The following is a 25,260-nucleotide window of genomic DNA, read 5'->3' on the forward strand; positions in this document are numbered from 1 at the left end:
CAGAGGTGAGAGAGCTCCCCGCCGGGTTTCTATCACCACCGCTGGCCCTCCTGTCCTGCTCAGCGAACCCCAGTGCTGGGGTGCCATGGGGTGACCCACAGCTCCGAGGAGCATCCCGCAGCTGGGATCGAGCAGCAGGCTCCTCTCCTCGCCACCCGGCAGCAAGAAGCCTGCCTGCCTTGGGGTTGGCGTGACAAAAACGCTCTCAAAACCTTTTTTTCGGGGTGGGGGACGCCGGCGAGCCAAAAATCCCGCTGCACCGAACTAAATCCCCTCGCCGGGGGCTGTGTTTCGCCACCTGCACCCTGCTCCCGCTGCTTCGTTTCCCTCGGCCGGGGTAGCGGCGAGCAGCATCAGCCCCGCCGCGGCCATCGAGGGCCCCCCCTCTCGTGTCCCCGTACCCCCTTGCGGGATGCTCCCGGGGCTGGGGGGGGGGGGGAAACCGGTGGCTCCCGCTTCCCCCCGGCCGGGGCCCGCGGGGGCGGTGCTGACGGCGGCCCGCCCCGGGGCTGCGCCCGCCCGCAGGATGCGGCGGCGGGGGCGGCCCGACGGTCGATGCGGGGCCGCGGCCGGGCCCGGGGCCGCCTTTAAGCCCCGCGGGCGGGCGGCGAGCGCGGTCGTCGCCGGGGAAGCCCCGCCCGCGGGAGGCGGGGGGGGGGAGAGGAGAGGGAGAGGGGGGGGGGCTTTGCGGGCGGCCGCCGCCGCAGGTAGGGACCGGGGGGCCGAGCGGCGCGATGGAGGAGGAGGAGGAGGATGGAGGCGGCGGAGGGGAGGCGGGGAGTGAGGCTGCGGCAGGAGGGGGCGGGCGGGGGGGCCGGCCGGGGGGGGCGGCGGGCATGTGGGACCGGCTGCGGGGCAGTCGGGCGGCGGGCGGCGGCCGGAGCGCGGCCGCGATGGCGCAGCGCGGCGAGAAGGAGCCGGCGGCGGGCGAGGGCGAGCCGCGGGCCGGGGCCGGCGGCGGGGCCGAGCGGGGGCCCGGCGGGGCCGCCGCGCCCTTCCAGCCCCCCGAAGGCGGCTTCGGCTGGGTGGTGGTCTTCGCCGCCGCCTGGTGCAACGGCTCCATCTTCGGCATCCACAACTCCTTCGGGATCCTCTACATGATGCTGCAGAGCGACCTGGGCGAGGGGGAGAAGGACCCCGCGCTGGAGTTTAAAACAGGTACGGGGCTCCCCCTGGCCCTTTCCCGGCCCTGGGCAGGGCGAGTAGGGGGTGTCCCGGGTCGCCGCTCGGGGCTTGCGTGAGCGGAGCTGTCAGCCCGGGCCGGGGGAGCGGAGGGGAAGGAGGGGCGGCTCGGCCGGCGCTGCCTCCCGGAGCGCACCGAGGAGGCGGCGGGGCTGGAAGCTCCTGTTCGGATGCGTTGAACCGCGATTGCTCCCTGCCCCCTCCATCCTTGTAGCCGCGGCTATATTTATCTCCGACAGCATCATGTGTTTCTAAGCTCCGATGTACTCAATTAAAAGTAATTCATCTGAAAAGCATGCCCGTAGCTTGTCCTGCCTGGTGTGTTTTGGAGTAAGGGGAGCAACGCTGGTGAATCAGCTGGTGTGGGTGAGCCACCCGCTTTATTTTTTATTATTATTGTTATTTTGTTATGGGTTTTTCAAGCTGTCTGTCTCCCTTATCTGCCGGCTCACGCTCGGGGGTGGCTGCAGGAGAGCATCTGCCTCGCCGACACGCTTCCTCTGAGTCCTATCCATCCAGTGGGAAAGCCTACCTAGGGCAGGTCTGGCAGCCCCACCTGCCCCATCACACCAAGGGTGGTGCGGAGTCTCGAGTAGTTACCATCCTTTAGTAGCAAGACCCACAAACTGCTCCCAGGTGTGCGTTTTGGTAGGACCTACAGGCTCAGCCAGGCTCAAGGCTGTGTTGTGTTAACACGGAGAAGGGATGTTGCTTTCTGCAAAGACCCCGCTGTTTAGGTAGACTTGGCAGAGGGACACCAGCTTGCCAGGGTGGTGGTCCCAGCAGGTCTGTGACAGACACCAGTGTTGGGAGGCCCGGCCTTATCCCAGTTCTTGGTATCCTCTCCGAGAAGGTCATATCCATCCCCACGATGGATGCCCATGGCCCACCTTGCTTTTATCTGGCAGGTAGAGACAAACACTTGGTGTTGAGGGAACCTGCTTCTGGCGTTGTCCTGACTCCGGATGGGACATGGGCAGCAGCCAGAAACCAAAGTGGGAGTGTGCTGCGGAGAGCGGCAGTGCTGGAGGGACGCGTGAGGACCTGAAAGTCTTATGTTGGTGACCAGTGTTGCCCGCGTTCCCTCCGCTCAGCTGACGCATGACCGGTGATCGCGGCGATGAGCGCGCCAGGATGAAATCCATTACGAGAGGCACCGCATCCACAGATCACAAATTAACTCCGCGATACTGTTACCAGAGAAACGATGCGATCGTGTAATTATGGGCAGTAACGGAGTGCCGCAGAGAGCTGCGGACGTGTGGCCGGTTGTAATTAGGGTGATTGATGGGCTGTATGAGTGTGCGTGTGTGTGTGTGATCCCCAGGAAGCTCATCGCGTAGCTCTTTCCTGCTCCCTGTGATCGTATCTAGAAAGCCTAGGGCAGAGCTCTGAAGGTAGAAGCGTTAACAAAAGAAATTAAATACTGCAAGCTCTGGTGGTTTAAAGGCTCCATGCCCAAGACAGAGGTTGTAGGAGCCAACATCTGCCTCTTACTCCTGCGATCTATTTATTTATGGATATGACCGCACAGAGGCCTCGAAAAAGAAGGGCGTGTGGGTGTGCGAGGTGAATCCGGGCTCGGTAATTAAATTGCCTGGGTGACGTATATGTGCGTTTTGGTCCGTGCGCTTAATGAAGAGGCCATTAATAACCCCCGTGCCGCGATGCATCGGCTGAGTGCTGCCTCTGCGGTGCCGGGGCTGGGGCGGACGCCGGCGGCGGGGAGAGGTGGCGGTGATGGAGCCCATCTGCAGCGGGGAGCGCAGTACCTCGGGGGCTGCAGCTGCGCTGGCTGGGGCCGGGGGCAGCGGGGTGCAGCGTGGGGCCCCCCCCTCCAGCCCTTCCTCCTTCACTCCCACCCCTCCCCGCTCAGGGTTGCATAATTTCCCCGCGGCGCTCGTTTGCGTGCAAACATAATCGGGAAAATATTGTAGCTCCTTTCCAAGCCGTAAGTGATATGGCCTTCCTGAAAAGCGCTGTCTGTTTGTCCTCCGACATCAGTCTGGTCCCGTTGGCTGCAAGCGACAGCCGGACCCCGGGGCCCCCCTTGTCCCCCGCCAACCAGGAGCAGGTTGGGGACGAGGACCTGTTCCCCGCTCCGACACCGGCGTTCGCCGTGGGCACATCGCTTAGCCCTTTGGCTCCGCTCTTAAATCTCCCCTCCGTTCTCTGGAAGGTGGGTTTGTATCAAAGAGGGGGTTTGGAGGCAAAATGGGGAGTAATGTTGTAAGTCGGTCAGGCATCCTTTTTAAAATAGGGTTATGTTTATGCTAAAGCGGGTACTAGTCTGCACTAAACAATAGCCGCCCCAGCACACGGCTATAATTATCAAGGTTTATTTCTTGTTTGCATTGGTCACGTTTTTCTCGCGTTTGATCTTGAGAAACGCAGGATCCGCGGAGTTCAGATTTGGGGTCAGGCTTTGAAAACAAACCCTGTCGCAACAATGCATCGAATGCATAGGCTCCTTTGTTTAAAGAAATATACTGCGCCGCGTATGTCAACAAGCAGCGCCGGGCTGAGGCGGGCTGGCTGCTGGGACCACTGCGTGCCCCTGCACCGCGGGACGCCAGAGCCGGGACTTTTGCAAGGCACACTCTGTGCTTTCGGGTTTGTTTTCTTTCGGGGGGAGCGGAGGACCTGGAGGGGGAACACTGAGTCTAGAATGAAAAAAAATAATATACATGTGAGCACTCAGCCAGGAAAAAAAATAATATCGGTCTCCTCTGCTGGAGAGGTGTTGAGTGATGCTTGAAAGCGTTTGCTGGGAGATGAATGGTGGCGTTTCCCTCCGGTTGTACAAGGCTCGTTCCGGTGCTGAGGGATCCGCAGGGCACGGCTGCTCCGATGCCGGTCCCTCCAGGCGTGGGCTGAGCTGAGATGAGGGATGAATAAGTCATCCCCGTCCGTTCATCTTCCTCAGCTCCAGAAGCCAATTTGAGTGGCAGAACAGTCCTGGTAAGCATTAACTGGGCACCGACCCTCTTAAATCTGCTTAAGTTTGCTCTTCCGCTGCTTGGATGCTCTCCCAACCTTGGGAGAGGTGAGTATGAGGTGAGCCCATCCCTGGCCAGAGCTCTGCCCTCAGCTGAGGAGGTTCTGCTCGTGCCTGAGCCACCTGAGGGTCCCGGCTACCTGGGGAGAGCCGGGAGGACAGCACTTCTCGATGCATCTTCTTCCTCCAAATGCATCCTCGGTGCCATCCTCGGAGGTCTGGCAAGCGCCGGTGGGGCAGCCTGGAGAGGTGCATCGATTTTTAAAAAAAAAAAAAAAAAAATCTCTATTTATCTTTTCCTTCTCCTCTCCTCCGCTTTGTGTCAATATCCTGGGTATAGATTAACTCTCTTGGCTTAATATTTAATGTTTTGGTTGCTGAAAATGGGAGCTGCAAGCACTCAGAGAGATGGCCTGAGAAGCTGGTCTGGTTTGGCCATGGCTCCTCTAAGTGCATCCGTGTGTCCAGCAGCATCCTGCGGTCTGTGTGCAGGAACCTGGGGAGCAGCTTCCCCCCTTTTGCCCAGCCCCGTCTGGGGAGCAGAGGCTTCTGGAGTGCCCTGTGCCCAGGGAAGCCCGATGGACCATCGTATCTCCATGTGCCCACGAGGCCAAGGCATGGGTGACGTCACCTTTATACCTGAATTCCCATCTCTTTCGGTGGGGAATTTCTTTGTGAGCACTGATTTCACATCCTTAGCACAAGTGAGCTGAGCTGGAAAAAGCTATTTTTACTCCAGCATCATACTGGAGGCTTGGTAAGAAAGAGTGAGTTTGTTTCTTGGAGAAAATAAAACATTTCAGTGGTAACAGTCACAGTGAAAGGCAGGGAGGAGAAGCCATGGACTCGTCCCAGGGCAGGTGAGCGTGGCTGGGGCTGAGAAGGGAAATCCAAGGAGAGTGTAAATTGCAAGAGGTAATTCTTGGAAACGGTCCCAGCTAAAATTCAGCAATACTCCCTGGCCTGGATGAGGCCGAACAGGGATGGCTGCCATGAAACTGTACTTTATTTAGCCCGCTGCAATGAAAGACATCTACCCCAGGTGTTAGGTCTGGGCTTTGGGAAGGGTGAGGGCACTCTTACAGTCACTCTTAAATACAAATTACCAACCGGTGAGGGATCCAAAACCTGTGATGGGTGTCATCTCCCAGTGCTGGCACCTGGGAGACTCCAGTCTCCTGAAGGTGATAACTGTGGTTGTCACCTTCTTACTCAAATCTGCAGCATTTGGTGTTTTTATTATTTGTCAGGGAGCTGTGCCGACCCCGTTTCACAGATTCAAGGGCCCTGTAGACCTTGGCATTCCTGGGGGCTTCCCCACATCCATCCGGGTTTCCGACTCTCCTCCAGATATCCTAACCCTGCGGAGGGATGCGCTCTCATGAGCAATATTTACATAGCCTGGATGGGGATGTAAATCCAGCAAAAAGAGCCCCCAAAAAGCCTTTTATCACTCCAGCCCTCTTATCTGGGGAGTGCAAAGGGCACCAGGGAGCTTTTCCAGCTTTACTGGGGGTTTCCCACAGTGGGATGCCGATGTTCCGGCACCAGGCTCTTCCCTGGCTCAGTTCCCACCGTTTTGGGAGCTGGAGCTTGTGATTGCAGCGGAATGGGGGCGAATTTGGGAGGAACTGAGTTTTCGTCGCTTGAGCTGAGTGCAAGGTGCCGTGGGAGATAAAGCAGCCTGAAAAGCAAACAAAACACAATCATGTCATTAAACCTGGTTCTTGGGGCTGTCGGGAGCGATTAAGGTTATTAGGAGGCCAGAGCGCTGTTTCTAAGGGAGGTTCTTGTTTTTAAAGACTACAGGGGCCCTCTCAGCCAGCACACTTGCCATTTTAGTGGTTTTTAATTTATTTTTAAGTGTCCTCTGCCAGCCAGCCAAGGAGATACTCCAGTCTCGGTTGTATTTTCCAGTGGCCATGGTCCTCGAGTGGTGGCAGCTCCTGTGACCTTGCTGCGGTATATGAAGAAGCAGCGCGTGGGGTTGTGCAATTGATTTGGGGGCAGGTTTTTTTTTGGTCCTTTCACTTACAACAAAACAACACACCCCCCCTCCACCTTGCTGGGATTTGATTGTAGTTCAAACTTTGAAGGCGCCGGGTTTCAGCTCCATCGCTGAGGACGGGCTGGGAGGAGGAGGAGGGATTGACGGGCGAAGGGGCCGGGATGGATGCGGATGTTCAGGGTGAGATGGGGTGCTATGCCCTGCGACGCCATGGGGCGGGGGGGTCAGCAGCAACGGAGCGGTTTCATCTCCCCTTTTGGGGGGGAAATCCGGGAGTTTTGACAAGTCACCCTTTAATCCCCTTACAAGCCCTCAGCAGCTGGAAGCCAACCATCAGCCGGGCCCGGTTGACATCCAACACCTTAAAATAGACCTAACCCATCAGGTTGGGCAAAACCCTGTAGCCGGAAGGCGCCGCTGACCTCGCTGGCAGTGCCCGTTGGGCTGGCTGCGCATAGCTCGCAGGGGCGTTGTCACCAGCATCCCGCCTCCTGTCCCCAGGGCAGCTCCTTTGGCTCCCTCCCTCCTTATCCCGCCTGTTACGGACACTTGCACCCTGTCCCACCGAGGACTGGGTGAGTGGTGGGAAAAGCCATCTTTCCAAAAATCCGGTGGGGTGATGGAGACCACCGGGCTGGGCGGACGCGGAGCTGGGGCTGCCGGCTCCCCCCGTGGGGTTTGTAGGGCTGCTTGGGGAAGGAGCAATAACCCAGGTTTCCACCATCCCAAGGCTGGTTTTGTATCCTGCAGGGTGTGGGGGGGTGGGGGGCGGAAATGCCCACTGGGGACATGGGTGGCAGTAAACAAGCCCTGCTCCTGCCGTGCTAACGGGGAGCTAATCCCAGTGGGATGATGGCACCAGTAGCTGCTGCGCCGGCCGGGGAGGATTTGGATCTGTCGGCACCGTCTCGATATAGGGCCTGGGTGACCTTTTGCTTTTTGATCCCGGTGACTCCTTGGGACCTCTGCCAAAGCAGCGCGGCGTGCGTGCCAGCAGTGGAGTGACAGTGCGGCTGGGGAAGCGATGCGCGGCTGATGGGGACTTCGGTGGCATTTGAGTCAGTGCCACATGCGCTTGCTCTCGCCCGCCACCCCCCTCCCTGTCCCAAAGCAGTCCCCTGTTGCTGGAAACCACTGGGGCTTCACCCTGGCTCAGTAATTGGGGTTTTGCTCACTTTTGGCTGGCGTCCAGGTGCCGTAGGGAATTTTCAGGCACGTCACCAGATACCTTGGTCTCTCCTGCTCACTTTTTTTGGAGATGGTGACCCCCTCATGGGTTTCCTACGAGCCAGGCAGGGCATGGAGGGGAACACCAGCATTTCCCAACCGGGACAGTGGACGCGCACCCATCTCTTCCAGCCAGCGGTTTCCCTGGGGAATCACTTTTCCCCAGCTTTCTGCAACCACGAGCCTGTGTGTCCATGGCGTGACCGTACCTGCTCTGGCAATGGTGGGCAAGAGGAGTGAGCACCCCCACGTGCCAACATAACACGCGTGCAAAAATGCTGCTGCGCCCATTACAGCAGGGATTTGTTGGGTTTACCCTTCCTCTTCCTCGAAGGATTGATTATTCCCTGTTGCAAGGGAGGGAGATGCTGCCTTTTGGCATTCATCCCTGCGGAGGAAGGCCTGGTGGAGGGCTGTGTGCCAGGCTGGGCATCGCCCAGGGTCCCTGCCTGGCTCTCACGTTGCCTGTGCCCGCTGCGGGCACTGGGGGAGCTCAGTTCACTCCGGGCTCTTTCCGTTCATCCACGCCGAGACAGTTGGGGCGGTTGCAAAACCCGCATGACGTGTGCTGGGAATTGCTGCAACACGCTCGCTCGCAGGCGCGAGCCATTCCATTCTCTCCCAGGCACCTTGTACAACAGGTCCTGCCAGCTGCCGGGGCAGGAGGACTGCCCGCGGCACCCTGCCTGCGCTGCTGCCTGCCTGCGGCACCCTGCCTGCGCCGCTGCCTGCGCCTCTGCCTGCGCCGCTGCCTGCCCACGGCACGGACCGCGGGCAGCAAAGCTCCTGCCGCTGCTTCATCCTCCATCAGTCACACCCAGGGGTGCAGCCGTGGAGGGTGACACAGCCCTGGGTTCCATTAGCGCATTTTCAGGCTTTTTTCCTCCCTCCCCTGCCCTTTTATTTGTAGATCCCTAAAAAAAAAAAAAAATGCCCCGCAAGAGCTACCTGCTGCCCCCGGCGCATCCCTCGAGAGCCGGAGCGGGGTGAAGCATGGGGGAAAGCCCTCGGGAACGGCTGCTAGGTCGCAGCCCTGTGCCCGTGGTGGTTTGCTTTGCTGGGACACGTCTCGGGCATGCCTGGCAGCTGTGCCGTGCCCTGCCATGCCATCCTCTGCGTGAGGAGCAGCTCAGGGTGCCCCGAGCAACCTCCTGGGCTCGCATGGGACCGGGGAGAGGATGGGGGTGTTGTGGCTGGCAGCTCGGCCCCATCACCCCTTTGCACCTTGGCTTTGCACACCCCAGGGGAGCTCCATCCTGGCGATATCCCGTACCTCCATCCCCGCATCCAGAGCAGAGCATTGCACCGCATCGCTGCAATACACGCTCCCGGCGCCGTGTCCAGGTGCAGGCACCTCAGTGTGAGATGGAGACGGTATTTTGGGGTCGGCGCTGCTTTGGGCACATCTGCTCCACAAAACCCTACGGCGGAGAGGGCGAGCTCACCGGACCCTGTTTTTTCCCCATCTTTGGGGTTTTTTTTTTGGCTCTGGGTTTGGATTTAGCAACTCGGGGATGGTTTGTAGCTGATGCAGAGCAGAGAACAGGGGAAGCCCTGTGTGCTGCCAGAGCGGCGCTCGCTGCATGGGCAGACTTGTTGGGGTTCGCCCCGGGCGAACACCGGGGCCCTCCTCGGGGAGGAGAAACAACCCTCCCGCAGCGCCTGCAGTGAAGGAACCTGCTTGGAGCACCCACCCATCACCCCAGCCCTGGGGACCAGCTGGGATGGGGACCCCCAGGGCCCACAGCATCCCTTGTCCCGTGCCCAGCAGCATCCCCAAAAGCCCCTTTCTTGGCCGTCTCACATCGGGCACTGAAACAAAGCCTTTGTTTCAGCCTCTTGGCCTTAATCTGTCTGCCTGCAGATCCTGTGCGTAAAAGGGGGATGAAATCCCTCCCTCTCGGGGGGCTGTTGCGTGAGCGGGGGTGTCGGTGCTTGCCAAGGAGTCAGGCGTCGTGGCCGGAGGGTTTGTACAAACCCCGTATGAGGCATCGGGAGCTGGGCTGGAGCCCGCCAAGGTGGAAATCAAATCTTCTTAAAGTGGGGGTTTTGCCTCCTGTGCACCCTCTGAATCGGGTCCGATGGGAAAAGAAAAAAAAAAAAAAAAAAAAGTCATCTGTGATTAAAGATCAACGGTAATTACATAATGGGTATGCACCAGATGATGCCCAGACAAGCTCCCTCCTGGGATTCCCCAACTTTTGGAGTGTTTTAACTTTGCAATCATCCTCAAGTGCTTCTACCATGGTGGGGGGGTAATTATTGATATTACGGCAGCACCCGACGCGGTTGCACAAGGCACAGCGGCACAAGGCACCGTGGCCACCGGAGCCAGGCTCGAGGGCGAGCTTGCCTCCTCTGATAGCCGGGGCACCTCTGGGCATGGTCAGGCACTAGCGATGGATCTCCCCATTCCATACCCAGCATTGCAACGGCAGAAACAAATCAAAAAAATAAGAGAAAAATCTGTTTTTAGGGTCTATCAGCAAAGCAAGCGGGGCAGCCGGGGACATGTGCTGGCTCTGTGGCCAGCTGGTGGTGAAGAGTCAACGTCAAGACGTTCTTGATGGCGGGCCAGCTATTAATCCCTGTATTTTAGCAAAACCCCGTTTATTTCTTAAGGTTTGGGCGAGCAGTGGAAGCGGGGAGCACTGGGGGTGGGGGGAGCTTGGCTGGGATTAAACTCGCCTGAAAGCCAAGCATGCCAAGCTCGCGAGCCTGGGGAGAGCTTAATTAAAGTCAAAAGAGAAGCGTTTCCAAGAAAATCATACGGGGTATTTAAACGGGATATTTTTGTTCTGGGCCCAGAAAGTCTCCTTTCCCTCTTCGGTGTCAGCTTTAATAAAACAAAATGAGATCTCCAAGAAAAACAAATTGGAGCTCTTAAAAGGCGCTGCGGAGATAAAAATCAGTAACACTGTTGCTGGTAACACCTTGGGTTATTAAAACGGAAAGAATGCTAACGATGCGATTTGCATCGGCCTTTCTTGTGGCTGCGCCCCGGCAGGAGCCCGCTCGCCCTGGGAGGGGGGCGCGGGCACCGCAAGGCCCCGGCGCCCCTCACCGTGGCCTCTGGGCTGGGTTGAGGGGCAGAGGCAGCTTCGCCGGGCGGGTGGCTCGGGGTGTTATTTGGGCAACGGTCACGCGTGGGGGATTTCGGAGGGCTTTGTTGTTCTTTCCCGAGGCTGGCGAAATACCGCTCTGCCGAAAGCTGGCGGGGTCAGGAGCGGCACCGAGGTCAAATACGAAAAGACTTGAAGAAAATGGCAAGAAGCAGGATTCAGGGCACACCAAATTCTAAAAAAACCAAAAAATTAAATCAGGGCTGATCTTGTTGGAAAGGATGCCACAGGCCACCAGAGCTCTTTCAGAGGCGATGAATGTGTGGATGAAAATACCAAGCAGGGCTTACTGTAGCCTGAGAGCTGCTGGGTACGGCTTTGCCCGGCACGCTGAGATGCCAGGCTGGTGACGTGGGTTGGCACTTTGGTCCCTCGACCATCCGCTTCTACCTTCCCCCAGGAAGAGTAGATTAAAAGCCACGCTTTTTTTTTCCCATGTGCTTCCATTCTGGCCAGAGTGGACCATCTCCTGGTGGGAAGGTGGCGGAGGCCACCCGTGCCTTCCCTGGGTGTCCCCTGAGGTCTACGGGGACCAAAGCGGGGCGATGCGCAGCTGCGGGGGTGATGCTGCTGACCCAGGTTCAGGGTGAGGAAGCCCAGTGCTGCCGTGGGGTCCTGTCTGTCCATCTGTCTGCCAAGCAGGAGGATGCTTTTGGATAGGGTGGCTTTAAAATGCCTGGCGTGGTGCCACCCATCCCACAGACCCAGCGGGACAGGGATGCAGAGTCCGGCTCCTGCCTCGCTGCTGTGCCCGGCTCCATCAGATAAGGCAATTATAGCTTTATCGCTTAATTGCAGGGTATAATAACAGCAGAGAGTTATTGAGATAGCACGTTGCCAAGGGGCGAATATCGGCATTGTTGGGTTTTTGTTTTGTGTTTTTTTTTCTTTTTTCAAAATAAACTCGGCGGGGCCTCGGTGCTGCTGGAGGTGTGAGGTCTTCGTGGGGCTCCTCCTGCCCATACCCCACTGTGTCCCCCTGCCCACGGAGAAATTCAGCATCAAATAGAGCCGTGCCAACCACCCCCATGCCAGGGAAACTTGCCCGTAGTCGGTGAGAAACCAGCCTGGGAGGGGACGGGGTGAGGACTGACAGAGATGTTGTCAACCACCGTCTGGATGGCTTTTCCCTTGCACCTTGGGAATGCGGTTTCCATCCCTTGCTGGTTTTTCCCGTCCTGCTTGGCAGGTTGCGGGGTGCACGCTGGCATGTGGGCATCAGGCTGATGCTGGGTAGCCGGACGCCCTCGGGAGGGAGAGCTGGGTGTGAATCCTAAAGCCCTCGCATGAGGATTTTCCCTGTGAATTTCTCGACCGGTGCCCCTGTGCCGAGATGGCCACAAGAAAATGTCATATTTGGCAACTCTTTCCCAGCCTGCTGGGGCTGGTGTGGGAGAGGTGAGTGGGGCATCGGACCCGATACCCAGAGCTCTGCTCATCTCCGACCCGTGGGATCCCAGTTTTCCACTGTCCCTATGGAACCCTGTGGCTGTCGAGGTGGCTGTGTGCTCCTGGCATTGGGATTTGGGGCATTTCCCTGCCCAGGCTGGCCTGGCTGGGGGTTTTCTGCCTTGAAAATGGAGGTTTTCAAGACCCATATTGGTGTAGGGTGGGTTTCTCACCAAGAACTGAAGTTTTGCTGTGGTTGTCCCGACATCTGTAGGGTCGGGTGATAAAAACTCAGGACGTCTGGGGACAAGGGATGGTGTGGTAGGCTTTGAGCCTGGCCCTTGGGATCCGCATTTTGGGAGAGGGCTTTTATTAAGGGAGACGCATATAAAATCAAATGTGTTGCCCAAAGCTAAGAAATCGTGGCTGATTTTCTTTTTTTTTTTTTTTTTTTTTTTTTTTAAGCTGTTAAACTCTGCCCTGCTTCAGTTCATCAACCAAAGCATGAACCAAACAGCCCCGCAGTGGAGGTACTTCAGGTCCCGATGTGACCTCTGGCTGGCTGTTAACCCTCGCTGGCCCATCCTAAAATAACCCGGAGATAAGATTAGCCCCAATCTGGATTTTGGAGCTTGTTTCCTTCCCTTGGGACAACATCCCCCTGACCCCAGGTTTCCCAGCCACCCCGTCTTCAGCCCCCCCCCGCCACAGTTTGTGCCCCACTGGCCTCGTAAAACAAAACCCGCCGCAGAAAAAAAAAAAAAAAGCAGAAAGCATTTTTTACAGCAGGGTGGTGGAGAGTTTTTTCTGCTCGATGAAAGTGGTTGCTTAGGTTTTTGTTGTGGTATGAAGAGGAAAGGAGGGAAAAAACCAACAAAACGACCAACAAGCTGTTGGGAAGCTGATGCCAGGCAGAGCAGCGTGAAAAGCAACGTCTTTGGGGGTTTTAATGTTTCCTCCGCTTCTGAAGCAGGAATTAGCTATTGCAAAATGTCGAGCACTGCTGGGTGGATGGTGGCCCCCTGGCCACACGCCGGCGCTTTTTGCAGCAGGTAGCTCTTTCTTTTATCAGCCAGCTGTGCCGGGCAAAGCTCACGCTTCGTCTGAGCATTTGAATTTGGGAAGATGATGAAAAGCTGAAAGAGCAGGATGCCGGGGCCGATGTGCAAGCGGCAGGTTGTTGGCTGGTTTCCCCATTAGTCAGGGCTGGTGACGAGTCAATCTCCTTTTCCATTTTCTTATGAATGAATCGGTTTTGGCTCAGCCCGATGGTCAGACTGGTTAAGCGAGAAGCAGCTGATATTAGTCTCATTAGCAATCGAGACAGAAATGAGCCTCTCCCCAGCTCTGCAAATGCCGTGTGATCTTCAGCCGGCCCACAGCCGCCGTCTCGGTGTCTGGTGGGACTGGCAGCAGCACGGGACTCCCCCGAGCCCTGTCTGGGGGGGACTTCATCTTCTCCATCACCCCATTCCCTTACACCTCCGTGCGCCTCCCGACTCCTTGACAGACTGAAGCTTCACGGCCAGGTTAAACCAAGTGGAGGATGCAAACGGGGATCTGCATCCCATGCCTTCTGCTGTCCTACTGCATCTCCCCTTGGTCACTGCCATAGCACAGATTTTTTTGGGGGGAAAATTTCAGCTTCAGGTCACCTGCGGTCGCTGCTCACCTGCAGCTGGGGAGCACAGCTCGGCTGCGTTTGCTGATCCAGCCCTGAGGTTGCTCCAGTCCAGAGTTGCTCCTTGGCCAGAAGAAAGGGCTTGACAAAGGGTTGCGGTCAACGGCTCAATGTCTGAGTGGGCACCAGTGATGAGTGGCATTCCTCAGGGGTTGGTACCGGGACCGGTGCTGCTTGACATCTTTGTCGGTCACATGGACAGCGGGATTGAGTGCACACTCAGCAATTTTGCCGACAACACCAAGCTGTGTGGTGCTGTCAACACACATGAGGGAAGGGATGCCACCCAGAGGGACCTGGACAGGCTTGAGAGGTGGGCCTGTGTGAACCTCATGAAGTTCAACAAGGACAGGTGCAGGGTCCTGCACATGGGCCACGGCAATCCCAATACAGGCTGGGCAGGGAATGAATTGAGAGCAGCCCTGCCGAGAAGGACTTGGGAGTGTTGGTTGATGAGAAGCCCAACATGAGCCAGCAATGTGTGCTCACAGCCCAGAGAGCCCCCCGCACCCTGGGCTGCATCAAAAGAAGCGTGGCCAGCAGAACGAGGGAGGGGATTCTGCCCCTCTGCTCCTCTCTGGGGAGACCCCCCTGCAGTGCTGCCTCCAGCTCTGGGGCCACTAACATCAGAAGGACATGGATCTGTTGGAGTGAGTCCAGAGGGGGCCACGAAGATCCACCCCATGCTTGGGGCTTTGCGTCCCGGGGCTGCCCATGGCCCCTCACATCCCTCCGTACCCCAAAATTCCGTGGAGCTTCAGCTCTATGCCGCTGAAGCCGCTTGGCCCCTGCTCTTCCCTTTGCCCCTGGGCATGGGTGGGCTTCACGGGAGAAACTGGAGCTCAGGTGCTTGAAAAGAAGCCCAGAGACTGCGGCGTGTTACCCAAACCAATCCCATGGCTGACACTTGTGGAAACAAGGCAATTTGGGTTCCTGCCCCTACCCCAAAATGCAGTATTTCCATGGGGAGGAAGAGGAGGTTCCCTGGCCACGGAGGTAGGACTTACAGCTTTTAAACCCAAATCACAGGAGGACCAAAACTTACCCAGTAACTGATAGAAACCTTCATTAACCTGCCCTGTTATTTAGTCCGATTTCAAAGCCCTTGATGCAGCAAAAAGCGAAGGCATTTCTCCAGGGGAGCGCATTAATGTTTCACCGGTCCTCAAAGCACTTTGCTGCCCAGGCACTTTAAATGGTACGGGCTGTCCCCAGTTCCCCTCGGCCTCGTTAAACATTGCGTGGCTCCGGGGCAGCCGTCGTGTGGGCTAAAGCCCTCGGGGGGTTGCTTTTTTAATATATATGTATATGTGTGTGTATATACATAGATGCAGACACGTATATATATTCACGTACATATATATGTGTGTATATGTATTATGGATCCCCATTTAAAGTGCGTTGGGAGGAGCTGGAGGGCTCGGGGCTGGTTTCCCGAGATGCTAATGGGAAACACGGGGCTGGGTACCATCCCGTGCAGGAAACCCCGACGCATCGGCCGTGGGTTTTCTCCACCCACCCTGAGCATCAAAGGGCAGGGCTGGCCCGTCCCCGCACCATGGGGCGGCTGCTGAAGCCACCCGGCGTCTGAAAAAATTTCAAATGAGAGCAGGTCAGCCAAAAGTAACAGCCCATTGGCAAAGGGGTATAACCTGTTTCTTGTTGGGGGAAAAAAAAATAATTGAATAAAGTATTGCCGTTCTTCAGTTTCCTTTAGCTATCGGATTTGCTTAATTACAGCATAGTCTATTTTTCTGAGATATCCAGGTGTTCTCAAATGTGGGCTTTAATGTAAGGAAACTCCAAGACATTAAAAGCACATGGATATTTTACCCCTCTTTTGGCCTCCAGGTGTTTGGTTTAATGATGATACACAAGTCTTGCATCGTTTGGGGATTTTTTTCCCCATCACTAGGCTTCAGGAGCACTATCCAAAGGCATTAGTGTCTCCGCGCTGGAGACCCAGGGGAAGCTCTCCAGCACTGGAAGAGGAAATAATTTCCTTATGGCCGTCAGGAGAAGAGCCCAGATCTCCTATCACGAAGCGGTTTTGCTGCATGGACACGGCTGGGGAAGCTCAGGACAATTCCCTGGCTGTCTGCCCACTTGAGGGCTCTGCTCAACCTGCTTACAGGCAACTTTTCTTCATTTATTTTGATTTTTAAAGATACTTGCTCAACGGAGAAGACTCCCTGATGGATCCCCAATTGCGGTCAGTCATCACCTTGTACCCTCGTGCCGTGGGAGGGTTTGAGCTGGGGCTGAGCACTGGGACCGGCACAGGAAGCCGTGGTGGGAGAGCCCCGATGGAAGAGGCCATTGCAGGGAAGTGTTATCTCCTTTGTGAACGAAGCTCGGGGGCAAAACAACTTAAAAGCCGACTGGTGCAGCCTGGAGAGGGGCCTCCCTTCAGAAAGCACCCGCAGCTGCCGCCTAGATTTTCCCTTTCATATTTCTAGCCCCGTATGTAGTCTGGTATTGGGCGGACTTTGTCTTCGGGGGAATTGGGGCCTTGTTGGGTGTAAGCAAATAAGTAGCATAACTGAAATATTTTGATAATATTTGGGCAGGCGGCTCTGCTCGGGTGCCGTGGGGGAGGCATCGCTGCCGCCCCAGCGCTCTCCGTTTTGGGGTGCTTGCCCCAGGGGGGCTGGGGCTGAAGTTGCCGCAGCATTTTCTCCACCCCGGATCTTGCGGGGGGTGTCTGTGGGGTGGTTATGGGCTGGGGATGCTTGGTGAGAGGATGCTGCGATACAGCACCTCGGTGGGGCAGAGGCAGGAGTGCATGTGGGTGCTGCTGGGAGGAACATGGGGGATGTTTTCTTCCAACCTCGCTCATCCTTGGAGTGCCCCTGCCTTGGCGAGGGACGTGGGAAGGTGTCTCCACTGAGCACCACGCACCAGGAAAGGGTTGGGTCAACTGGGAGACATGAAGGAGAGGAGGGGGAACAAAGTCCAGAGCTGAACCTGCGCTGGGGTTGTTCCTGCTAGAGGAGGGAAGGTGCATCAGTGCCTTCAGCTCCCTAAAAACTGGCAAAAAAGGTAATAGGCTGTTCTCTCTATCCAGTGAGGGGTAGGTTGCAAAGTGATGCTGTGAAGTTTTACAGCAAGGAAGGTGTTGGTTGGGAGAAACACTTGGAGTGCAAGAAGACCGGCTCTTGCCTGGGGGAAGGTTGGAGTAGTCCATCACTAGAGGGTTTGGAGAAAAGGCTGGGCAGAAGTCTGCCAGGGCTGGGAGGAGACCGTAGATGTCCTGCAGCGGCATCTATTTGTCTGAAAAACGGTGGTTTTAAGTGCCTGGGCCGGGCAGAGGAGCTGTGGCCAGGGCTCCTGGGTTTGGTCTCAGCAGCGCTGTGACTCTTCCCTTAATGGTCAGGGCTGGAAAAGGGCTGGAAGTATTTTTCTTTCTGAGTATCCCTTAATTAGCTGAAAGGGGAGGCTGTCAAGTACCCGACCAAGAGGGGAAAAAGAGCTTCATGAGCCTGTGACCAGCCCAGCATTTCGCCTCCATTTATTCTCCCCAGGCTCTTTGTTTTCCCTTTGAAAACAGGGTGTTTTTCTCTTTCCCTCCATTTAACTACTATTTATTTGCTGGTAAGTGGAAGGAATTCAGCTGGGATCAGCCCGGCTCCTGCCAGCAACTGGAGTTGAAAAGTTTCCGTGGGGGAGATGTAAGAGCAAAGCAGGGGGGTTGTTTTCCACCCGCCGCCGGTCCCTGCGTCATGGCCAGCCAGGTTGGGTGGGTTTAATTCTTTTTTTACTGGGATGTTGACAAGTGCCTGTGGGAGTTGCAGTGGGAGGAGCACGGACCCGGGCTGTAGGGTTTCTTCTCGCTGTTAATGGGAAACAGAAGATGGCTTGGGAGAAATTTGGCAAAGAGGGAAGCTTTTCTGTCTCTTCCAGCTTGGAAAAAAGCATCCTCTCTCACCCCAGCCTGCCCGCAGAAGGCGGAGGGTTCCCAAATGCAGCCCAGGCAGCGTTTGCTGGCAGGGGGGGAGAGGAGACAGAAAGTGGCCGGTGATTTCGCAAGGGATGGAGCAGTCTCGGGCCACCAGCCGTGTTTCGGGAGGGTTAGCCAACCTGCCTCCCGTTGGGGGCCGGGAGCTCTCGTGTCTTCTCCCTGAGGCATCAAGGGGTTGGGATGCCCCAGGTGCTTTCACCCCAGAGTAATGTTGGGGATTTTGGGGGTCCTGCATCCATGTCTTGGGTATAATATTGCTATTTAGATGGAGATGTGATGCCAGGTGCGGTGGTGGCTTTGTGCTGAGCATAGACACCTGTAGGGATGCACATGGATGCTGTGCCTGGCCGGGAGATGAACCACTGACCTTGGCATCGAGGGCCCTGTTGGCTCCTGTTTGCAAATGTGTTGTTGGCTTGGATGGATGAACATGTCTTGCAGAGCAGTTTCTTGGTGCTGGTGGTCTCCAAAGGGAGATAAAGTGACGGGGGTAAATTCCTGAAGCTCCAGCTTCCCCATTCCCCAGCTAGACTGTCCTCCCAGTTGTCTGTGTGCTGCGAGAACTGGTTACCAGTATGAGTCTGCCAGTTATAAGAAGGGGCCACAGTGGGTATTTGGAGGAGATAACACGGTTTTGGGCTGGGGGTGTCACCACTGCTCTGTTGGGACAGGAGGATGGCTGTGGCAGGGTGTGAGTGCTGAGCTGGTCACCAGTGAGTGCTTCGCACGCTTGTACAAGCGACTGGAGGAGGTTAATCATAGTCAAAGCCCAGTGAAGTTTGGTCAGGTCACGGCTTTTCCAAAGGCTTAAAATTTCGGACGTGCAGCAGCCGGCGTCTGGGGCCACAGCTGACCCACACTGTCCCGACAGAGTTAATCATTGCCATCAGCTTCAGAACCTGCCGGGCTCCGGGAATGAGAACCATTTCCCCCAAAAACACAGGGTGAGGGCCTGGAGGAAATCTCAACATGCCAGGGTGCGTTGGGCTGGGAAGAGTTAGGTCCCCTAAACCTGACCCTGACCCAAACCCTAGTCCTGACCTTGACCCAAACCCTAACCTTGACCCTTTACTCTCCCTTTCATCAAGGTAGATACTGTGTTTGTTGCCCTGTTGGAAGCAATGTGGTCACCCATAGTGGGGCAACCTGGAGCAGCTGCTGGCAGCTGCTCGGGAGCCCCCTGCTCTCCCCAGTGGACCCCACGCTGCCATCTGTGCTTGGGGCTGGATGGGGTGTGAAGGACCTTGTCCACTTTGGTCACCCAGCTGGGAGGTCGCTGGAGGCTGCTGGTCCATCCCGGAGCTGCTACGCTAGATGTGGCCGCTGCACGCTGGGAGCATGTAAATCCCAAATCGCTCCAAATTAAACCTAGGAGTCATGAAACTTGGGGTCTGGCCCCCATCTGCTTCCCTCACTGGGGGTAGGTTCTCCAAAATGGGGCTGGGGGCTATTGATGGTTTCCCTACTGTGTTTCCCCCTGCTTCCCACTGCGGAGATGCCAAATAAACACGGAGGCTCCTGGCCTTTGGGTGAGTATGCCGCATTGCAGGGCGAACATCTGAGGGGCATCACAGCTAGGGAGAAAAATGATATAAAAAAGGAAAGATGGAAAAATCATGAGGAAAGTCCCCTGGGTTTGGCACCGGGTGTTTGGGTGAGCTCTGGGAGCTGTGGGGGCAGCCGGACCCCGCGCCGTTGCCTGCAGTGCCGTGTTCGCTGCTGGTGTTCCTGACACTGGAAGGGTTTTTTTTTATATATATATATAAAAAAATACTTTCTTCTTCTTGTGGGTATGTTTTGAAAAGGGGCTTGGGAACAATGAGGATTAACAAGCAGATAGAGAATTAAATGCAGGGTTTGAGTCTTCAAATGTGTGCACATTTCAGAGCGCATGTTTGTGCCAAGATAAACTCTGTCAGGAATAAACATCGTTTTACATGAAAGGCTAATTACAGATTGGCGCTCCGCGGGTGGGAGGAGGGAATTTTCACCAATTAAAATGGAACTTTTCTGTTTTTCATAAAATTGCTGCATTAAAATGCAGCCAGGGGCTGGTGAGGTGTTTGACAGTGCAGTTGAAGGAGGGGATGCTCGGCCCAGGACATGTTTTTTTCCCCCCAGTACTAAAGAGGCTCTGCCAGTTCATTCGGTCAGGAGCTGCCTGAGGGCACTGGTTTTGCCCTCCGGGCGTACAGCCCTGGGCTCTCACCCAGGGAATGACAGAATCGTAGAATGGTTAGAGTTGGAAGCGACCTTAAAGATCACCTCATTCCACCCCCCTTGCCATGGGCAGGGACACCTCCCACCAGACCAGGTTGCTTAAAGCCCCATCCAACCTGACCTTGAACCCCTCTGGGGATGGAGCATCCACAGCTTCTCTGGGCAACATGGGCCAGGGTCTCACCACCCTCACAGGAAAGAATTCTTCCTAATATCATGTCTAAATCTACCCTCTTTTAGTTTAAAACTGTTCCCCTTCGTCTTACGGCTCCCCTCCCTGATCAAGAGTCCCTCCCAATCTCTTCTGTAGCCCCTTTAGGGGCTGGAAGGGGCTCGAAGGTCTCCCCGGAGCCTTCTCTTCTCCAGGCTGAACGCCCTAACTCTCTCAGCCTGTCCCCACAGCAGAGGGGCTCTAGCTCTCGGATCATCTTTGTGGCCTCCTCTGGACCCACTCCAACAAGTCCATGTCCTTCTTATGTTGGGAGCCTCAGAGCTGGCCACAGTACTGCAGGTGGGGTCTCACCAGCAGAGTAGAGGGTCAGAATCCTCTCCCTCGGCATGCTGGCCACTCTTCTTTTCATGGGACATGGGCAAGCTTGGTCCAACTTGGAGTCACCCAACATCGGGAAAGACTGGAGTAACAAGATCCCTGGCCTCCTCAAGGGCATAGGTCATGGGAAGATGTCTGTATGGGATGTGGTGAATTTGGAGCCTGTGTTGAGATGAAGTTGTTGCGACTGCGACTCCTGTGTGTTGGGTAACTTTAGTGTGTGGTAGGTGAATCATCTCTCAAAAATTGTAAGCCAGAAGGCAATATGGAGAAGAAAAACCTTCCTGGCCTGCTGAGGGGAGTGCTGGGAAGAAGAATCCAGCCTGGGCAGATGGTGGGGGTTTCAGCTGCAGAGCACATGCTGCCTTGTTGCTTTTGGATGGATTTCACAAGAATTTGCATTTCTGGAGCCTCCAAGGCCGAGCAGGAGCTGAGCTGTGGACAGGGAGGACGTGATGCAGCTCAGACATAAGTTTGAACGCCATTTTGCTCTAACCAGGGTCGAATTTTATGGTTTTGGAATGAAACGATGCTAAATGTGGCTGGAGCTGAGTTTCTCTGAGACGTTCAGTGCACGAACCTCAGGCAAACACTCCACGCCTGCTGCTTGCCAAGTGAAACCACAGATCTCTACTTAACGTGGCCACAGAGCAGCTAATATTGGGATTTTTCTCTCACATATGCTGATATCTGACACTTAGTGGTTACAGAAGGTGGCCTGGGCATCATCTCTTAAATGTCTGCTCCATCCTTGCGAGCGAGAGAAGGCAGAGAGGCCTGATCAGGAGAGATGTGTTGATTTTTTTAAAGCAAAGTACATTCCCAGGCTGCTCTGTGCTCCCAAACCAGTCAAAAATGGATTTTTTTTTTAAAAGTCTCCTATGGCAAAGACTGGGTGGACACTTGCTGGGTCTGCCCTCTGAGAAGCTGTTGCGTTATCCATGGTCGTGGGACCATGCCGCAATGACGGTAGCTGCCACTTCTCCTACAACGTTCACATTTTTCCTTAGTCTGTCTTAATACCACCACGAACGGGACACTGAAAGGATCTTTAATCAGACCTGGCCTTGAATAATTACTCTGAATAATGCTATTTATTCCAATTTTCAGGCTGTAATTGAGTTGTTCTCGAAAGAAGGGAGGGGGGCGAAGTCAGCCAAACCTGATAAAGGAGGACTTTGTTCTGAAGCTTTAGGGTATGGTACCAAGCAGGGCTTGCTATACAATTAATGAGTTTATCTGGCTTTTCGCTGCACGTGATACACAGTGGTTGCCACTGCACAACCCCACCACCACCTCCCGACCAGAGGAGCCCGGCTGCTCCTCAGCTTCAGTTTTCTTGCTCCTCAGCTTTAGTTTGCTGCTCTTTAGCTTAGTTTCCCATCACGGTGGCCTCCTCAGATGTGACACTGTGTCTGCCTTTATTTAAGCCTTGACCAACCCTCCCCGGGATGGGCTGGATCCGCAGGGGGTGTTGAGCACATGGGGCCGCGCCGTTGGGAGCATTTCAGGCTGTACTTTGAGCGAGCAAAGGGATGACGCAAATTGCTTTTTAAGGGCAGAAGATAAAACAGCTGCTTTATTTTCGCTGCAGATGTGCTGCGGGCAGCAAGCACGGAGGCGGGGGGGGGGGGGCGGTTACAGCTGTCTGCTTCCCCACAGTGTCTGCGTGGGCAGGGCCACCAGGTTGCCCAGGCTCCCAGGCCACCCGAAAAGGGAGCCAGGTAGGGCTGGGAAGGGCTTTGAAGATGCGTGATGAGGTTTTTCATGCCAACAGAGCTTCCCTGTCCCCACAAAACACGTGTCAAGAAATTACTTATTTCTTGGAGGAGCGGTGCAGATGGAGGTGAATTACCTTCGATTGCCCCATCTGTCCTCCAGGAAATGCCAGGTGACCCTCTGCACAACGTCCCTGTCCCCTCCAGCGGCTGCCCTGTCCCGGCTGTGCGGCGTGAGCGGGAGAAGCCACGGGAAGCGAGGGAAGACACTTCCTCTAGCGGCGGATCTGAGGTCACCTCCTGGCCCTTGATCCCTCCAGCCTGGGGTATTTGGGTCAGCGGGGAAGCACGGCTGAGAACGATGTCCCTTCCTTCTCTCTCCCTGGAGATTCATTTTTAAAAGAACAAATAGGCTCAGCCACAAATACTACACAGTACAATTTTTTAATGATGTGTTTTGGAACAATGAGCTAAATACCAGAGGGGTTTGGATCTGCGTCTTGGAGCGGTGATGTTTTCCCCTGTTGTTTCTCACCTTCCTGCTCCCACCTTGCTCTGCTCCACTGTGCCCAGAAACCTTTTTCTGCTCAGGAAAATATTGGCAAGGAAGGAGCTTTTCATCCTTTGGGATGGCCTTGCTGGAAAGAAATTCGATCTGGTGTCTGGCGTGTGAGACCCACCTGGACCGTCCCCAGGGCCCTGCCCACCTCTTGGTGCCATGCAGACATGGTGCTCACAGCACTCCTTGGTCCTTTGGCACAGCCCATTGCAGGTCCTGACCCCGTACATCCCAACCCACCTCTGCCACAGTGTCACCAGCAGCGTTGTCACCCACTGGCAGGAGGAGGACCTGGTGGCCGAGGCATGCCTGGTCCCAGAGATCCTCCATTTTGGGCACAGCTTGATGATGTTGGGCTGGTAGGCAAATGGGTCACCTCCCTGGTTTTTACTCCATCTTGAGCCCAGAGTGAGAGGTACCGGGGAGGATGGCTTGGCTTGGCCATGTTACCCACATCTCCTTCACCACTGCATCACTGTTCCCTTGCAGATCTTCAACCCCTGTATTCCCCTGTCTGTGTTGAAGGCCATGTTGCTTTGGACCTGCCCCAGACCAACAGTTTGGCTGTCGTTAAGTCAAGGTGGGAAGGAGCAACTTGCAGAGCTTTAGCCGGAACTTTACCCTGTGGGATGCTCTCCTTGGTCAACCTCTCTGCTTCACCAAAGAGGCACCAGCCCCAAGCTGGGCTCTTCCCATACCCCAGGACAACCAGGCAGGTCCCATCAGCTCTGGAAGAAGCTGGTGGCCTGGGCTCAGGTGGCAGCTCAGGTTGCTGCCATCCCCCAGCCCTCTGCTGTCCCTGCTGGAGCAAGCAGTGAGGAGTGGGGTTGCGTGCACCGGGGAGGTCATGGCTCCCCGATGGCTCCCAACCTTCAGGAGGGGCTGTAGGTGGGAGCATGGTAGTAGGGTCTGTGGAGAGGTGGCTAATGGGGAGGGACAGCATGCATTGAGCCACCTCTAATATTGCCAGCCCCCAAATCAGAGGTCATCTTCATTCCCCTCGCAAAAGGAGAGTGCTTTAAATGTCTTTTTTTAATTATTTTTTTAAACTAAAAGAAGTGGTTTCTGACACGTTTGGTGTTTCTGTAAAGGCATCACTTGGAGAAGGGGTTTCTGGCCATTGCCAGCCGGGTCCCCCATGGCACCCAGCCGGGCAGCTCCAAAGCCAGCCCCTTCAGCCGGCACTCCCCAGAGGTGGTTGGACTCCCAGCACCTTGAAACTCAATCAAGTCTTAACCCGACTCCTGTCCAAGTTCTGAGCAGCTCTTGAGCTCCTTCCAGCCCCGTCCTCAGCTGGATTCAGTCCATCGTTTCTTACAGGAGCTGCTTGATCGCACTGTGCTGCTGATAAGGCTTCGTGCCTCTTGTGGGGGCTTGTCTTTTTGTGTTTCAATATCTCACCCAGGTTATCAACCACAGAGGATTGTGAGGTGTGGCCAGGCTAGGAATTAACCACCTCATCCAAACCCTGTGGAAATCAGAAGCAAAGATTCCCCTTTTTTTTTTTTTTTTCCTCCTGTGGGCTTTAAATCAAGTCGTAACTCCTCCAGCATCGGAGGAGCTGTGGAAGAGAAGCCCTGACTCAGGCTGGTTAAGTCCGGTCTGGTTTCCACTAGAGGAATGGCTGCCTCTGCCTTTCGTGTCCAGGAAAGTCCAGGAGAAACCTCAATACCGTGTTACACAGATGCCCAAAAATAAACCCTACATCCCTTGGGTCCAGGGACTCCAGCTCCATGTCTGGAGGGGCAAGTTTGGGGCTACATTTCACCTGAATCCCATTTTGTTTCCCCCAACCCGTGGTTTTCTTCCATGGCTTTCCTCCAGCCTTGCCCTGACTCAGGTGAATGGAGATCACCCCCGTCATGCTGGGGCTAAAACAGGGGGGGTTAAATTGTGCAACCTGCTCTCCGGGGGCTGTTTCGGTGTGAATCACGCCGGGGCCGAGGCGTCTTTCTCCTGCCCCCATATTTTGCCGAGGTTTCCTTCCAGCGCTGGAGCTCGCCCAGCCCTCCCGGCTTCCCGGGGCTTCACTGGGAAGCGCTGGGAAGACAAAACCCCGCTGTGGAAGTGAGGCTATTGTTCTTACTAATTTTAACTTGATGTTCTTCCCCAAGCCTATTTTTATTCATTGCTTGTGGTAAGCCCTCTCTCTAAGGTAGAGCAATTTGCCACGGGACTCTGTTTTTTGTGTTTACCGATTTTAATTGAGCGATATCTCCTCTTTACAAACCCAAAGCTGGAGGAGCTTTTAAGCGCCCGTTGCTGAGCCTCTCGCCCCGGGTTTGCTTTGATCTCCGCAGGTGAGTGTGCATTTTTGGGGCCAGAGATTGATACTGCTTATTTGCATGTAAATCTCCGGGTTATTAAGATCAGAATCTGGCCCTTTAAATTTAATACTTTGCTTTATGCTTTTATTTCCGCGTTTCTTAAAGTAATTTCCAAAAATAACAAACTTCAAACATGACGGGGCCATCTAACGTTTTACTGCCTTGGCTGGAGTAGAAGGAACATTTCTGGAAGTATATTATCCAATTTAACGAGCCTTTCCCATCTTGGCTTGGCTCCCACCCCTCACCCCCTCCTGGAGTTGTTTTGGACGGCTCGCTGGAGCTGTGCCACCTAATCCTATTAGAAGGACTTTCATT

The 25,260-nt window shown here is 55.5% G+C and overlaps 1 protein-coding gene across 1 annotated transcript in view; it reads left to right on the forward strand.

Annotated features, from left to right (window-relative positions):
- Nucleotides 1-836: 836 nt before the first annotated feature.
- SLC16A2 (solute carrier family 16 member 2) overlaps nt 837-25,260 on the forward strand; it is a 33,661-nt gene continuing 9,237 nt past the window's right edge. Inside the window, exon 1 of the mRNA XM_074147873.1 lies at nt 837-1,158. Within this exon, the coding sequence (XP_074003974.1) occupies nt 837-1,158 (322 nt within the window). The remainder of the gene's footprint in view (nt 1,159-25,260) is intronic.

The sequence above is a fragment of the Numenius arquata genome, chromosome 5 (genome assembly GCF_964106895.1).
Source record: "Numenius arquata chromosome 5, bNumArq3.hap1.1, whole genome shotgun sequence".
NCBI lineage: Eukaryota > Metazoa > Chordata > Aves > Charadriiformes > Scolopacidae > Numenius > Numenius arquata.